The sequence below is a fragment of the Eptesicus fuscus genome, chromosome 11 (genome assembly GCF_027574615.1).
Source record: "Eptesicus fuscus isolate TK198812 chromosome 11, DD_ASM_mEF_20220401, whole genome shotgun sequence".
In the NCBI taxonomy this organism is placed as follows: Eukaryota; Metazoa; Chordata; class Mammalia; order Chiroptera; family Vespertilionidae; genus Eptesicus; species Eptesicus fuscus.
The window spans coordinates 57544185-57560793 of NC_072483.1; the positions used below are offsets into that span (position 1 = coordinate 57544185).

The 16609-nt window shown below is 54.2% G+C and overlaps 1 protein-coding gene across 1 annotated transcript; it reads right to left on the minus strand.

The window, feature by feature from the left end:
* Nucleotides 1-2961: 2961 nt before the first annotated feature.
* GAL3ST2 (galactose-3-O-sulfotransferase 2) lies at nucleotides 2962-15619 on the minus strand. Its single transcript, XM_054722839.1, has 4 exons — nucleotides 15588-15619; nucleotides 7485-7670; nucleotides 4964-5228; nucleotides 2962-4244 (listed from the first exon to the last, which is right to left on the minus strand). The coding sequence occupies exons 1-4, from the start codon at nucleotides 15617-15619 to the stop codon at nucleotides 3426-3428; spliced, it is 1302 nt and encodes a 433-aa protein (XP_054578814.1). The 3' UTR covers nucleotides 2962-3425.
* Between the last annotated feature and the right edge of the window lie 990 nt (nucleotides 15620-16609).

The window sequence follows — 16609 nt, forward strand, 5'->3', positions numbered from 1 at the left end:
GTGGCTGTGGTTCGGCAGAGCAGTCAGGGGATACAGAAGGGCACTCGGGGTGGGGGCCAGGGTCAGGACGGGGCCACACAGGGCTCCTCTCTTCTGGCTGACCCCCTCCACCCTGGGGTGCTGGGGGCTTGGGATTGGGGGGGTCACAGTTGCCCTCAGGTCTCCTGCAGAGATGCCTCAAAACTACATAACACTCCGTGACCCTTCCCTTGGCCTCCAGGATGTAACCTCTTGGGCCCTCACTGGGCTCCAGCCCCATGTCTATTGCTTGGGGCCCGGCTCCCACCAGGCAGGCCAGCATCCCACCCCTCCCACCCCCTCCCCAGCACCAACTGCCTCCCAGGGCTCCCTCCAGCCAGCTGGCCCATTCACCCTCACCACACCCCCACTGTGGGAGGCGGGAGCTGGCCTGGAGACAGCAGTGAGGGGCTGCCTGCTGCCAGAGGGCATGTGCTTGTCTTAGGGAGAGTGGGGGTGGCCCTGGGGCTCATGGGAGCGGGCAGAGGTGACAGTGATCACCAAAGCCCCTCACCTGCCCCCAAAAGGAGGTGGAGGCAGAGTTTGCTCCGAGCTCTCACTAGCTGCACAGGATGCCAGCATATTCGGCCTTTGGGGTGGGTGGACTGATCATTTCCGAGTTCTTATTACAAACCACATGCACTTTATACGGTAATAAATACCCCAAAGTTTCCCTCCAAAAACCGTACCAGTTCATATTCCTGCCAACCCCAAAGGCACAAGCAGACGCCATGGAATTTCTATGGTGACTCAGCGGTCAAGGTTCTGTGCCGCCGAGGATGGAACGTGGCAGAGGTGGAGGCTTCCCTCCCCACCTTCCTGGGAGCGTGCCAAGCCTTATCCTTCCTCCTCTTCTTCCCCCACAGGTAGGCACCTCCTAAACTCTAAGGGTCCCATGTGACTTGCAACCAGGGGAGCAATGGGCAGTGGCAGCTCATCCAGGGCTCACCCCCTGACCCTGTCTCCAAGGCCCCCTTGTCTCTGACTCGAGTGAGCTGACGGCCACCTCGCCTTGGCTCAGTTATTTCCCCTACAGTGTTTTGGAAGTCACTTTTTCTGTTTCCAAGTATTGTCTTTTCTTTTCAAATTTGCTCCCCCACCCCCATTACAACACAACCTGCAGCCTGCTCGGGGTTCAGAAGCAGCAGCTTTCCTCCTTATCCTGGGTCCACACGGGCCCAGGCTAGCCCAGGTGTGGGTCTCGCTTCCTTTGGGTTTTGGTGGAGCCTGCCTGATGCTCAGGGCACTGGATTTTTTCTGAGTCTTTCTCATTTGACTATAGTTCCTTATCCATGGCTCTTAGTGTCCTTCTGAGCCGCCTGTCATCCCCTTGCCGTTCATCCGGCATCTGACTCCCTTTCTCTGCGTTCCCCAGGGATTCCTTCTGCCTTGTCCCTGGGTCAGGGAGAGGGACCCCAGCTCACCCTGGCTCTGTAGTGTCCTGTTCTTCACCATCTCATTCGGTGTTTTGGAAGTCACTTTTTCTGTTTCCAAGTATTGTCTTTTCTTTTAAAATTTGCTGCAACATGTCTTCTAATCTCACTAAAAACTCATTCTCCTTTTTCTTTTTTATTTGAGAGGACATTCATTAAAGCTGGGGACAGTGAAGCAAGGAAGGGCTTAGGGCAGAAGCAGCAGGAGAGAGGCTAGGCGGAGCTGCTTTGGCTCTCTGGGAATTTTAGGGGAAATAAGTGAGCCAAGGCGAGGCGGCCGTCAGCTCACTCGAGTCAGAGACAAGGGGGCCTTGGAGACAGGTTCAGGGGGTGAGCCCTGGATGAGCTGCCACTGCCCATTGCTCCCCTGGTTGCAAGTCTCATGGGACCCTTAGAGTTTAGGAGGTGCCTGCCTGTGGGGGAAGAAGAGGAGGAAGGATAAGGCTTGGCACGCTCCCAGGAAGAAAAGTTCACACTGGGTCCTTTGTTTTAAGGGTTTTAAAGGCTGGGAGTAGTCTTAGGGGAGGATCTCTATTTTTAATTTGTATTAATTTGAGAGAGAGAGAGAGAGGAAGATAGGAAGAGAGAAACATAGATTTGTTGTTCCACTTATTTATGCCTTCATTGGTAGATTCTTGTGTGTGCCCTGGCTGGGAATCGAACCTGAAACTTTGGCATATTGAGAAGATGCTCTAACCAAATGAGCAACCCGGCCAGGGCATAGGAGAGGATTTCAACAGAATATTCATCAGATTTATGGTGATGCACCAACATGAGATTTATTTCTTTTTATTTTATTTTATTTTTTATCTCAGAGAGGGAGGGGGAGAGAGAGATAGAAACATCAATGATGAGAGAGACTCATTGATCTGCTGCCTCCTGCACGATCCCCACTGGGAATCGAGCCTGCAACCTGGGCATCTAACCATGATCTCCTGGTTTATAGATCAGAGTTCAACCACTGAGCCACGCCAGGCCGGGCAAATTCATTTCTTTAACTTTATCATCCTTGGGTGTGGTTGGTACAAACTGTACTAACTGGATTTCTGCTATCTATCTCTCTGAGGAGTCAGTTAAGCTGTATACCCTCTGGTTAGGAAGAAGTGTAAACCATTTACTCTTAGATGTCGTTGGTTACAGAATATAGGATTTTGCGATTTACTAGCTGGCTGTAAACTGCTAGGTCATTTAAATATTTGTCTCAACTTTCCTATTCTACTTTCCCTGGCTGACTGACCTGTCTTAACTGGACCGGGTTTTCCGAAAGAGCTGAAGTCACCTGGTGGTAGCACCGTGTGGAGTGTCCTCCTAACAGGAGCCATGGTACTAAGAAAGCTCTTGTTTACCCTGCTCTGCGGGTTAAAATCACTTTGAAAAAGTTTGCCCCTCCTGGGAGAAGGCACTAGCCACGTCCTCTGCTCCCAGTGTTCCAGGGAGCTGCTGCCTCCTGTTCTGATCGTTTGGGTGTGTGTGGGGGGGGAAGGGGGGGACGGGTGCTCCCCTTCTTTGAAATGCTGATTTACCTGAAAAGTGTGGACACACCTACACACCGGAATACCCACCGCTGCAGGTGCCCAGCCCAGCTGCCCGGTCCTCTGAGCTGGAGGCCCTGAGGGGAACGGAAGGGGCCCCCAGCACCGGGCAGGCCGGCCAGGCTGAGCCTCCAGGCTGAGCTGGGAGAGGAGCTATTCCTCCAGCGCTCCGGGCACCGCGCGTTTTGAAGGGCGCAGGGCATGTGACACTGACGGTGGGCATCGCACTCTAACCGCTGGACCCCCGAGCAGCCAGGAATCATGTCCTGCCAGGCAGGGCGCCCTCAGTCCCTCCCCACGAACGACAAACAGGCTCCCTTCTGGACTGCGTCCAACAGGAGCTCCTCCTGCAGGTGTCTTCCTCCCTGGACACTGGGGGGCGGGGCTGTAATCCCAGGGCCTCCCAACGTGACAGCACAGGGACGGGCATCAAACCGAGGGGCTATGCCTTCAGGAAGGGGATGACCTTGGGGGGCTTTTCGGGGAACTGCAAGGTGTACAAGTGGGCCATGTACTGGAGCTCGGGCATGACCATCCTCTGACACATGCGCAGCGTCTCGTTGTCCAAGCCCTGCCTGAGGTTGTAGCCCAGGATGTCGGCCTGCCCGGACTGGAATGGCTGCAGCCTGAGGTCGGTGATCTGCGTCTTGTTCTTGGGCGCGCCGTCCTGCAGGCACAGGGCTGCGAGCTCGCGCCGCCGCGCCCGGAGCCTCGCCACCTCGGAGCGCAGTCGCCGCGGGCCCAGCTCGGCGCGCAGGGCGGCCCAGAAGGTGCGGTTGAAGTGCTGGTAGAGGCGCCAGTCCAGGGCGCACCAGCGCTTGGCGCGCTCCTGGCCCTCGGGCGTCAGGCGGGTGACGGTGCGCTGGCTGCGCGAGTTGACCTTGAAGGAGACGACGTCGTCCAGCCGCCAGCGAAGCCGGCGCCGCAGCAGCACCATGGACTCGTCGAAGTGCTCGGCGATGAGCACCAGCTGGAAGCGCTGCTCCACTTCGGCCAGGCGCGCGCGGACGTAGCTCTCCTCCACCGGCGCGTCGGGGTCGAAGCCCAGGTCGAACCACATGTGGTTCCGGGCGCAGGCGTTTTTCAGGCTCTGGCTCTGGTTGTAGTAGGTGTGCGGGGCCGCCAGGAAGGCGTCCAGGCTCGGGGCGGCCCTGAAGGCGGGCGCGATGAGTCTGTAGTAGGTGAAGGAGGACTCCAGCTGGAAGATGGGGTTTCTGAGGATGGAAAAGTATAGAGTGTCGTTGGGCATCACTTTCTGCACCTGTGTGAAGACAGAATGAGGGCTGGTGACGCTCCGGCTTCTTCCAGAAGCTCGCTCAGGGGGCAGGTGTCCTCCCCCCACCCCCACCTCCACCCTCGCTGCACACCTGATGCTGCCCACCACCTCTCCCACTGGCTTCCCTGCATCCCGTCCATGCTACCTTGCTCCCTTGACTGCCACTTCCAACGAGTGTCCAGAATGATCCTAAAACATTGGAGCTTGGCCCTGCCCTTCCCCCAAACTCCCTCCACTTCCCCCTCTCTCTCCTGGAAGGGAAGTCAGGGAAGCCCCCAGGAGGAGATGATCTCTAAGAATCTGAGACCCAAATGGCCCACAAGAGGAGGTGTGAAGAGCATCACACTGAAGGGGGCAGCGCATGCAAAGGTCCTGGGGTGGGAAGACTGTGCGGTTTGGGAACAAGAGGAATCTGGAGAAGGAGGAGAGGGCCGCAGGCTGTGAGGGCACCCCTATCTGATTCCAAGAGCAATTGCAGGCCAAGAGAAGTGGGGGTTGGAGTGGCAGGGTCTTCCAATGGACCGCTACCAGCCCCCTCCAGCCAGGTCCCTGTACACACCCCACAGTCTCTCCCGAGCCCAGGCCTGACGCCTTCCCGCATGGTCAGCCTCAACACCACAAAGTGCCTTCAAGGCCTGCGGCGGAGTCCTGCCCCTCCACGACGCCCCATCTCCCACCTGCAGAGGGCTCGCCCCCAGCCCCACCTCGGGCGGGTTAAACCTCAGGTGGTTGCACATGATGTTGACGTGCCGCTGTGGGCCATCCTGCTCCACGCCCTCCACGTAGCGCGCCAGGAAGAGCCAGGGGTAGCCCAGGTGGAAGCGCGAGCCGGCTGGCAGCGCCACCGACAGGTTGTGCATCTCAGCAAATCGGTAGAGGATGTTGAGCACCGTGCTGCTGGCGGTCTTGTGCGTCTTGAGAAACATGATGTTGGTGATGGGCAGCCCCTCAGTCTGGCCGCCGAGGAGGCTGGGAGGACAGCATGCTGCCATCAGTGAGGGACACTGCCCCCCATGCACCCCCCAACCGGAAATCCCCAGCAAACCTCCCAGCTGCATGACCCAGCGACCCCCAACTACATGACCTCCAACCCAGCAGCCTCCCAACCCGCACTCCCCATAGTGGTGATATCCCAACCCTCCCAGCTGCATCACTGTGGTCCCTCTAACCTAGAGACCCCCCAACCCTGCAGCCCCCAAGGATAAGGTGACCAGATTTTAACATTGGTAAAGCGGGACACCATTGACGGGGGGGGGGGGGAAGCTTTTTAAAATATATATATTTTATTGATTTTTTACAGAGAGGAAGAGAGAGGGATAGAGAGTTAGAAACATCGATGAGAGAGAAACATCGATCAGCTGCCTCTTGCACACCCCCTACTGGGGATGTGCCCCCAACCAAGGTACATGCCCTTGACTGGAATCGAACCTGGAACCCTTGAGTCCACTGGCCTACACTCTATCCACTGAGCCAAACCGGTTTCGGCCTGGTGGCGGGGGGGGGAGGGGATGGTTCTTGATTAAAAATTTGGTCTATATTGTAATCACTTTTCTTTTTAATAAAAGGAAATTCACTTCTTAGATCATCATTGAATTTGCATCCTCTTTTCTTACTCATTATGTTAAAAATCTAAAAAAATAATTTAAAATTATATTATAAATTATTATATACATATTGCTTAAAAACACAGTAAGTAGGTACATAATTACATGAACATATTTTATTGTTAGTTTATAAATTAAATTAATTCGATTGTTATAAAGTAACTATATTTTAAAAATTATTTTAATCCTATATTTCTTTCTAAATAATAACAATACTAACTTGTATTATCTTTCCTCTGAATTTGCCGTAACGTAAGTCATAAGTGTCACTTTCAAGGCCGGTGCTAGACTTTTTGCCGCCACTATAAAATATAAATAATACGAGTACTGTCTGCTAAATTCAAGAAAATTTATGTATTTTTGAAATAAATAAATAAATTACTTACCTAAATTATCTGAATAGCTGATTTGTAATGACATCACTTGTTTAACTAGCTTACTAGCACGCAGTACGATGTGTATCGTCTGAGAGACAGTTACAAAATGTTTTCGTCGTTGCCAATCCCAAAAAATGCCATTGTTCATTAAGTCCAAACCATGGTGGTCGAATTCTAACAACTGATCAACAATGCGAACTTTGATAAGCAGTTCTCGATAATCAGTTCTCAACAATTATTTGTTATTATTAAAGTTTAACATTATAAAATTAACAAAAATAATATAAAACTCATATCCTGGCTAAATAGCCACATGGCCGCCGAAAACCGTATATTCCCTTCCCGTTCTCCCGCTATTCCCTAGCTTGTTGTGCATTCTTTCCAAAAATCGGGACTTTTTAAAAACGCCGCGGGACGCGGGACAAATTGTTAAAAATCGGGACTGTCCCACCAAAAGTGGGCCGTCTGGTCACCTTACCCAAGGACCCACTGGCACAAACATGATTCTCCCTAGGTGGCTGCATCATCTGCCCCTCATGTACTACAGGCTGGACCCCTAGATGCTGGCACCCTTCTTGGCCCCCCAACTTCTTGTCTGGCTGCTGGGGCACCTGACATGGGGCTGGCCCTGTGGCCTGGGCCATGTGTCTGGCATTTCTTGGCTGACTCTTCATATCAGGATGGGCCAACCTGACCTCAGGGCAAGAGTGGAGGCTGGTGCCCCCAGCGGTGGACGCCAGCCTGGAGCAGCAAGACCCCAAAGCAGGGCCAATAAGAGAGATCCAGGATGGGGGAGAGAGGCAGGGTCCAGAGGCCTGCACTGGCCCTGGGGACAGTGAGGAGGCAGGGGTGGCAAAGAGACCCAGGGACTTTGGCATTCCCCCGTACCCCAAGGAGATCCAACCAAAGTTGGCGGTAGGGACAGGGGGAGGTGACCTGAGGTCACAAAACGCTCCCAGCAACCAGGCTCAAGTGCTGGGCCTGTGTGGCCATCCCCGTGGGCCCTGGGCTTCACAGAGGACATACCACTGACAGGCAGGGAGCAGGGGTCCTGATCTCCCCAAACCTAGGCCCTAGCCATGCCTCAAGAAGCTAATGGGTCCCCAAAAGGAAGGGCCCACCCCATCTAGGAGGTGTGACCTGCCCGGTCACTGGCCAGTGCTTGGAGAAAAGCAGGCTGGGGCCCTGTACTGGTGTGGGAGGGAGCAGTGCCCAGACCACAGAGCACCCAATGCAGCACTCACGGTGTGAGCATTTCCATATCCACATGCAGGAGGCCAACCAGCAGGAGCAGGAGCAGGGTCAGGATGAGGAGGGTCCAGAAGCACCTGTGGGTAGGTGAGCCAGTGAGCCCCCGAGTCAGGGGCACAGGAGGGACTGGTGTCACCCACCCCACCCACCTCAGCTCAGCATCACATGTGTAACAGCTCCTGTTGAACCCTAAGTGGCTATACCCTCTGCCCCTCATGTACCACAGGCTGGGCTCCTGTACTGTGTGCCGGCCTGTGCAGGCCCTGGGTGGATGGATCATCAGACTCTACTCCCCTTTGGCCCCCTGCCACACTACCCACTGCCCAAAGCCAGGGGAAGCTAAGAGGCAGATCCATTCTCCGGGAAGTGGGCAGGAATCTGACAGGTGGAGGTGAGAGCAGGTCAGGGGTCCCTGGAGACTGGCCTGACTGAGACCCCTGAACTCATACCCCAGGGACACATCCTGGGTGGGGGCCTAGAGGTAGTACATCCTGGCATTCCGCCCCCCCCCCACACACACACACACAGAAGGGGAGAAGCCCCACAAAAGAGGACACTTAGAGGGCCCGCCTGGGTTCCAGGAATGCAGCAGGTGGGGTTCAGGCAATAGTCCCCGGGCTGGGACACCCAAGGGAGACACTGTGACCAGATCAGGGAAGAGACAGGCTAGGACAGGGGCACCCCATAGTGTAGGGCTGTCCCTCACTGTTGTGATTGACACCACCTCTCAGGACCTCTGAGTTAAAGTGCACAGAGCCTTTGTCCAGAGAGGACATGTGCAAGGATTTGTCCTGGAGTCACCGAGTACCCCATGGCACCTGACCTGCTCTACCCCATGGAGTCCCAGGGGGTCACTGGTACCCACTGGGCTCAGGAAGATCCCATGTCTCGCCTGAGGCCACTCGCTGGGGAAGAGGCTTGTGCCCAGAGACACATTCATCAGCAGGCCACACTGTCCCCACCCGCACGCACCGGCGCCTCTCCACACGGGCAGGTGGGGAAGCCTCCTGGGGCGCCGGAAGAGCCAAGGCACGCCCAGCAGAGCACGTCCAGTGGAAAGAACCAGGTCAGGACACAGCGGCACCATGTGGGGAGGGACAAGCTCAGGCGGATGCCAGAGACCCTGAGGGCTCGCCCAGGAAGGGAAATGTGCACGCTGCAGACCCTTAACACTCTGCATGCACTGAGCACACTGCTCACCCTGCACACAGTGTGGGCACTGCACAGACAAAGCACACGCAGTGCACACACTGTGGACACTGCACACACAAAGCACACACTGTGGACACTGTCAACACTGCACGTGCTGCACACACATTGCACACAATGCACACACACGGACACTAGATAAGCTTTTCCCTCCCTCACTTCAGCCTTGTTCTCCAAGTAATTCTCTCCCTGATGCTGCCGCAGTCCTTATGACAGGTGGGAATAGCTGATCCTTAGTAAGTGATAGAACAGCCCGGCTGGCATGGCTCAGTGGTTGAGTGTCAACTTGTGAACCAGGAGGTCACAGTTCGATTCCCAGTCAGGACACATGCCTGAGTTGTGGGCTCAATCCCCAATGTGGGGTGTGCAGGAGGAAGCCAATCAATGATTCTCTCTCATCATTGATGTTTCTATCTCTCTTCCCTTCCTGTCTGAAATCAATAAAAATATTTTTTAAATAAGTGATACGATTTTATTATATTTAAATTCATTTTTCTTGAAATATTAATTTTTTTGCACGTAAGTGGCTAATTATCTTATATCTACAACCTGGTAATAGATTTAGTTTGTATATTGTATGGTTAAGTGCAAAATAAATAATTAAATAAATAAATGTGGGGGTGGGGGAGTGATAGCCCTAGCTGGTTTGGCTCAATGGATAGAGAGCATCAGCCTGCTGACTGAAGGGTCCCAGGTTCGATTCCGGTCAAGGGCCATGCCCAGGTTGAGGGCTCGATCCCCAGTAGGGGGCATGCAGGAGGCAACCGATCAATGATTCTCATTATTTATGTTTCTATCTCTCCCTCTCTGAAATATATATATTTTAGTAAGTGATAGAACAGCAGTGAGTGGGGCCCAATAGGGAAGGACACCCAAGTCAGCAGCGGCCTGTGGGCAGCAGCACAGGGACCCCTTGAGATGCAGAAAGGGGAGTGACCAGGAGAAGCAGGTGGGGGACTTCGGGGGACTTAGGAGAAGCAGGGCCCCAGTGAGGTGCACGGATCTGGGGGAACCAGTAGCCTGCACCAGAGTGAGAAGGGACAAGTTTCCAAACCCCAGAGGGTTGCCCTTCTAGAAGGCCATACTGTGGTCACAGAGCCACAGGGTTACTGTGCTACAGTCATTTCCACTGAACTCATGAGACCCTCCCAGGGAAGCGGTGTGCTGTCCCCTGACACCTGCTGGGTTTAACCCCTGCTGGGACGCCTGCCAGGCTGGTCTCCCTTACGATACTCTCCAGTCGACATTTTGTTCCACCATAAAACTCCCTCCCACAAATACTGCGGTTTACCGACTCCTTGCAGAGGCTTTAATAAGATTCTGCTCACACTGACCATCTGTTTGGAACTTACAGTAATCTCTTTGGCCTTGAGGCAGCATGAATGTGTCTCAGTTCTTTGCAGCTGCTCAGTGACAACCAGGAAGTCTTGTAGAGAACTCCCCATTTCTAAAGAGAGGCTCTTCTGGCTCTAGCTCCAAGACCCGCCCGTGGGGTCAGTAGGGCTGTGGGGGTTGAAGTGACCTGGGAAGGCAGTGGCCAAGGGGGGACCAGTGGTCAGCCCAGAGGGGCCAGCAACCCTCAGGGCCGAGGCAGGGAGTCCCTCTCCGGCCTGTCCTGACACCAGGAGTTGCTCATAGATGGTTAGCCTTTAACGAGTGCCCACTGGTTGCACAAGGCTAAATGGATGAATTGCTTGGTATGTGAATTACATGTCAATAAAGCTGTTTGAAAAAATAAAATTTTAACACTGTTTAAATGACTCCAGCTGCTAAAAAAAAATTTAAAGCCAATAATTGTGAGAAAAATTATGAAAAATAGTTGAAAAGTATAAACCATGCGATCATGCTTCCAAGTGCCTTTAGCTGGAAGGGGCCACCGCAATCCCTAAAACTTCACCACTCAAACACTTCTCTGTGGCACCCCCTTCCCTTTGGGGGTGGCCCGCGTTGCTCAGGAGCCTCAAACTCCCCGCATTTGGAACTGAGAACAGGATTTGGCATTGGTCCAGTTCCACTGGGGGCCAGTGGGGAGAGCGTGAGGCGCCCAGGCCCAAGCCCACGCCCCGGTGAGCCGAGGGCTGACCAGTGAGTGCCCCAGGTGAGGCCATTCCCAGGTTGCTCAGGAAGAATTCCTGGCATCTGGTAACAACCAATAAAAAATATATAAAATTGTGAGCAATAAACAGGCAAGACAGCCAGCATATGAGCAAGATTCACAATGGTTTTATATCCAGGGTTACACCTTGCAGGCCCATCTGACCAGCTCATGAGAAATGGACAAACATTTGCCCTCTGTAGGGTTATAAAAGGACATGGAACCCAATGTCTGACCATCATTCAGCGATCAGCCAATTTTAGCTGGAATCTAGAAAAACAACACCCAGCCTAATCTCTAATTTTTGGGGGGTGATCTTATAAATCACCCCCAAAATCCAGCACTACAGGTAGAAGAATCACACACCCGGTCACCTGCCCCATCCTCTCTTTCCTGTCAGGGTGCCAGAGCCGGAGGGAAGCAGAATGGACTGGAAAGGGACACTGCCACCCCCCAACCACACACATGGCCTAGAAGCTCCCATCTGGCCTCTGGGCTCTGGGCTTTCTTAGAAAAAATTCTTCCTCAGCTAATGCAGGGCCCCCACCTAGATAGAGCTCATGTGTAGGATCCAAAATCATCAGATAAAGCTATCCCCTAACAGTAGTCACTGCTCATCCACCCATCTATTGTCCCTTCGCCTGGTCCTTATGGAACCCTAATGGCACTTTAGCTGGAAGGGTGTGAGTGCAGAGAGAGCATTTAATTAGCAAGGGCTAAGGATGAGACTGAACAGTTTCTCAGGGCTTCCCTACACACACACACACACACACACACACACACACACACTCACATACACTCATACACACACTCACACACACACGCACACACTCACTCACACATACACTCACACACAAACACACACGCACACACTTACACATACATGCACACAATCACGCGCACACATGCACACACTCACAGACACATAGATGCACACACTCACACACACATACATGCACACACTCACACATTCACACACTCACATGCACACACTCACACATACACTCACACACAAACACACACTCATACACACACGCACACACTCACACATACATGCACACACAGTCTCACACACATACACACTCACACAATACACGTGCACACACTTGCAGACACATACATGCACACACTCACACATTCACACATACTCACACATGCATACACACACTCAACACACATACACACGCACACACTCTCGCACATGCATACACGCACACACTCAACACACATACACTCACACATACACATACACACACACGCATACACACACACAAGCACTTGGCAGCAAAGGCTGCATCCTCAGGAACAGGCGGCCTAGACGCCTTGCCAACTCAGTGGGCTGAGGAGCTAGCCTCCAGTACCTCCCAGAGAGACCTGCGTGAGGCCAGGCACAGGGCTCCCGGAGGCCAGGGGCAGTTCCCAGTGCCGGAGACCTAGTCAGTGCAGAGTGGAGACCATGGGTCAGCAAGTTCAGAGCACAGAGCCATCCATATAAAGGCCAAATCAAAAAGAAACAGGGGCCCCCGGCCAGCATGGCTCAGTGGTTGAGCGTCGACCTATGAACCAGGAGGACACAGTTCAATTCCCAGTCAGGGCACATGCCCAGCATGCAGGAGGCAGCCAATCAATGATTCTCTCTCATCACTGATATTTCTATTTCTCTCTCCCTCTCCCTTCCTCTCTAAAATCAATAAAAAGGTATTTTTTTTAAAAAGAAAGTGCTGGGGTGCCAGGCATCCAAACTCAACATCCCCCAAATCACAGAGGAGAGGAGTGTGGGTCACCCTGCTCCCGGGGACTTCATCTAGAAAAGGAAAAGAAGGCCACGTTGTCACCACCTGCAGGATGTGGCAGAGGAGAAACGTGGCCACCGACCTGCTACCCTCCCATCAAGATGCCGCCCATTTCACTGCCATTGAATTGGGAATGACAGGATGTCGCTTTGACCAGTAGAATGTGCCGGAAGTGACGCTGTGCGATTCTGAGCACAGCATGAATAATGCAGCGTCTGCTTCTGCTGCCCTGAGACCCTGCTCAAGACAGCCACCCAAGGAAGCTGTTATACCCCTGGAAGGCCATGTGGGGGAAACTGAGGCACCCCCGCCAACAGTCAGTGAGCACAAGGCTGTCCAGGGCCTTCCAGCCCCTCAACTGTCAGGCTGAATGCAGCCACTGGGGGGAGAGGGGTGCCAGGAGTGGGCACAGAGGGGCCACTGTCCCTGAGAAACGCCACGTCCTCTCTTCCAGCGGCTGGGTCCCAGGGGCTTGTTAACAGACTGCTGGTACAAGGAGAGCCCAGTACAGCCCATGTCCCCATTACCCCAAAGGACGCCGATCCTCCTCCCAATCACTGCTTCACGCTCAGCAGCCTAGGATGGTGTACTCTCAACTGTGGGCTGCATGCCATTTGCTGAGAAGTCGATTCAGTGGGTCTCACTATCAATGCAGGGAATGCAGCCAGAGCTTTTGTAGAACAGAATAGAATAGAATGGAAGGGAGAGGAGTGGCGAGGAATAGAATAGAGCAGAATAGAGTAGACTAGAGTGAAATAGAACAGTAAAATAAAAATGGAATACAATAAAATATTATAGAGTAGGATGGGATGGAACAGAATAAATATATACTAGATGTAGAATATAAAATAACTAGAGCCCGGTGCATGAAATTCATGCATGGGGGGAGTGTCCCTCAGTCCAGCCTGTACCCTCTCCAATCTGGGACCCCTCTCACAATCCAGGACTGCTGGCTCCAACCGTTCGCCTGCCTGCCTACCTGATTGCCCCTAACCGCGTCTCCCTGCCAGCCTGATCACCCCCTAACTGCTCCCCTGCCAGCCCAATTGCCCCTAACTGCCTTCCCCTGCCGGCCTGGTCACCCCTAACTGCCCTCCTTTGCCAGCCTGGTCACCCCTAACTGCCCTCCCCTGCCAGTCTGGTCCCCCCAACTGTCCTCCCCTGCCGGCCTGGTCCCCCCAACTGCCCTCCCCTGTAAGCCTGGTCCCCCCAAACTGCCCTCCCCTGCTGGCCTGGTTCCCCCCAACTGTCCTCCCCTGCAGGCCTGGTTTCCCCTCCCCTAAATGCCCTCCCCTGCAGGCCTTGTCCCCCCCGCCAACTATCTTCCCCTGCTGGCCTGGTCTCCCCCAACTGCCCTCCTCTGCCAGCCCGGTCACCCCTAACTGCCCTCCCCTGCTGGCCATCTTGTGGCAGCCATCGTGTGTCCACATGGGGGCAGCCATCTTGTGTCCACATGAGGGCAGCCATCTTATGTGTTGAGTGACAGTCAATTTGCATATTAGCCTTTTATTATATAGGATAAACATAGAATAAATAATTATAGGACAGAACAGGAAGTATCAGGGCTGTGGGCCTGTAGTGGCTCCTCCTTCAGCCCCACAGGACACCCAGAAACCCAGAGCTCCTATTGCCTAGGTCCCCCAGGGAGGCAGCACCATCCCCATCAAAGTTCTGCTGCCTAATCGGCAAGTGGGGTCCTGTCAGGGTTGGTTGGGAGCCCCCCTACAGCTGGCCTCCCTCCCAACTTCATTGTGTCTGAGACTCTACCTCCTCTGCTTATAAAGGGAACAGCCACGTGTCACCAAGAGCTGGCAGGGAGGTGCTCTCAGCACTCAGCCCCCCCCAGCAAGCATCCTGAAATGCATGGAGCCCCCACAGGCCACACAGCCCCCACAGCACAGATCCTCAGGGCTCAGCACTCTCAGGGTTCTTTGCTCCCACAGAACTGAGTCCCAAACAAACAGAAATGCCAGTTTTTAGAGGCCCAGGCGAATATCCCAAAGACATCCAACAACTGCCATACAGCCAACGAGTCCACAGTCTTGGGCTGGGGTCCCCAGCAGCCATGAGAGCCTGGGGAGATGCCCCCCAAATCAGGGGTCCCCCAAAACCTTGAAGTCACTGAGGAGGGTTTGTGCCTAAATTCATCACAGGCAAGGGGACTGACTCACTGAGACGCCACAGCCCATCTGACCAGAAAGTCTTGGCTCTGCTCTCAGCTCCTCGGACTGCCCAGGGCCACGAGGTTGCCCACCCAGCTGCCCTGCCCATGGTTGTCCTCTCTCTGCCCCTCAACAAACAAGCACACCGTTTGCTGGGCCAAGCGAGAGAAGCCTGCAAACGTTCGCACAATTCAAGGGAACTGAACAGGCTCTGGGTGGCCCTTGGCAGGGTTGTGGGGACAGGGACTCTGTGGCTGCAGTGACTTGGGAGCCCCTTCCTCCAAGTGCTTTGAGCTGAGCCCGTGAGCCTGGGACACTCAGAGCAACCAGACAGCCTGGGGCTCCCCACGCTGCCTCACCTGCCCTGTGCACGGGATGCTGAGCAGCCAGAGAAACCCAGCTTGGTCCCAGCTAGAGTGACCCTACCCCCCAGCCTTCATGCCTCCTCCTCACAGAACGGTGACAAAGTTCACAGGAAGGGAGACACCAAAATGTAAATGCAGGTAACTGCCAATGCCATGAAGGAGGATGGAAGATCACTACAAATCTCGGGCCCCTAGCAGTCCTCCACCCAGGCCTTCACCCCAAAGCTCAAATCTTCATCTTCTCCTCAGCCCTGGGCTCTTGTCCCCCAGAGGCCCAAGCCTGGGGGTGAATTCAGGGGGATGTTAGAGCCCCCAACCGCGTGACTTCCCTTTTTAAGACAAACACAGAATGACTCCTTTCTGCCAGGTTCTCAGGACATCCGAGGATTAAAGAAGTGCTTTGTCTCCCCTGGAGGACCCAAGTTCTCCCCCCCACCCCCCGCCCCCCCGCCGCCCCGACTCCCTGCCTTACCTCTGCATGCTGCCCCGCAGGGACAGCGGCATGCTGGCGGGTCCTGGGGGCTGGCGCAGCAGGGCAGGTGGGTTCAGGCTCCCTGCCAGCTCCTGCCCCAGGCCACCGGCTGCATGTGGCCCCTTGCAGAGTATGAATTTGATTCCCAGAGAAGTTCACCTGCCAGCTCAGGTATGAGGCCACACCCTCCACCCTCACCCCAATGGGAGGGATTATCTACGTGCCAAAGGAAGAACCAGCCCTTCCCTGGGCACAGGTGGGAACTGGTTTCTTTCTCAGCCTCTCCTCCAGGCTCCCCTCGCTGTCCACACCTGCTCTCCCTGCCCACCTCAAGGGTCAGTCGGCCTAGGGTGAGCTTGGAGGGAGCTGTGGGCAGCCTCCAGGGCCTCTGGATCCAGAACTCAGGAGGTGCAAATACTTGAGTGTGAAGCAAAGTCAGTCAACACTGTTGAGGAGGAAAAAGGGAAATATGAGACCAAGTTCAGGAGCTGTTCTCCCTCTCCTTTTCTTCTGAAAAGTGTGCTTGATGCCAGGAGGACATTTACTATTTCGTGTATCTTGGGCTGGAAAAAACTTTTCAATGAGGATTCCATCATAGGAACTCAACAAAAATACTAGTAGATTTTACTGCATAAAAGCTCATTTCTTTCTTCAGGAAATAAATGAATCTCATTCAAAGACAAACAGCAGACAACAGATTGGGGAAATGTTTGCAGCACTTGACCACGTGCAAAGTCCATAAAAAAAAAAAAAGGGTCCCGTGGCCCATTGAGGGGCTTGGACAGGACAGACAGCCATGTGGAGGAGGCCAGGCTCTGGGGGAGGGGGACACTGCACACCTGGTGGGACAGGCCACCACGGTGGGGCTTCCTTCTCCACCCTGGCATCTCCACACACACAGACCTCCGGGGCCGGGGCTCAGAGGGTATGGGGTCTGCACCCCAGGACAGCCCTCAAGGGAAAGAGGATGAGGAGAAGCATGAGGCCCTGCCTCCATTCTCAGAGGAGCTGGAGCTAAGCAC

What these genes read in the sequence shown, in the direction of transcription:
- GAL3ST2 (XM_054722839.1), bottom strand. Translation starts at nt 15,619, where the DNA reads ATGCCGCTGTCCCTGCGGGGCAGCATGCAGAG. An exon ending in CTGCGGGGCAGCATGCAGAG is followed by an intron (nt 7,671 to 15,587) that starts GTAAGGCAGGGA and finishes AGGGTTCAACAG; the next exon opens with GAGCTGTTACACATGTGATG. An exon ending in GATATGGAAATGCTCACACC is followed by an intron (nt 5,229 to 7,484) that starts GTGAGTGCTGCA and finishes CTGTCCTCCCAG; the next exon opens with CCTCCTCGGCGGCCAGACTG.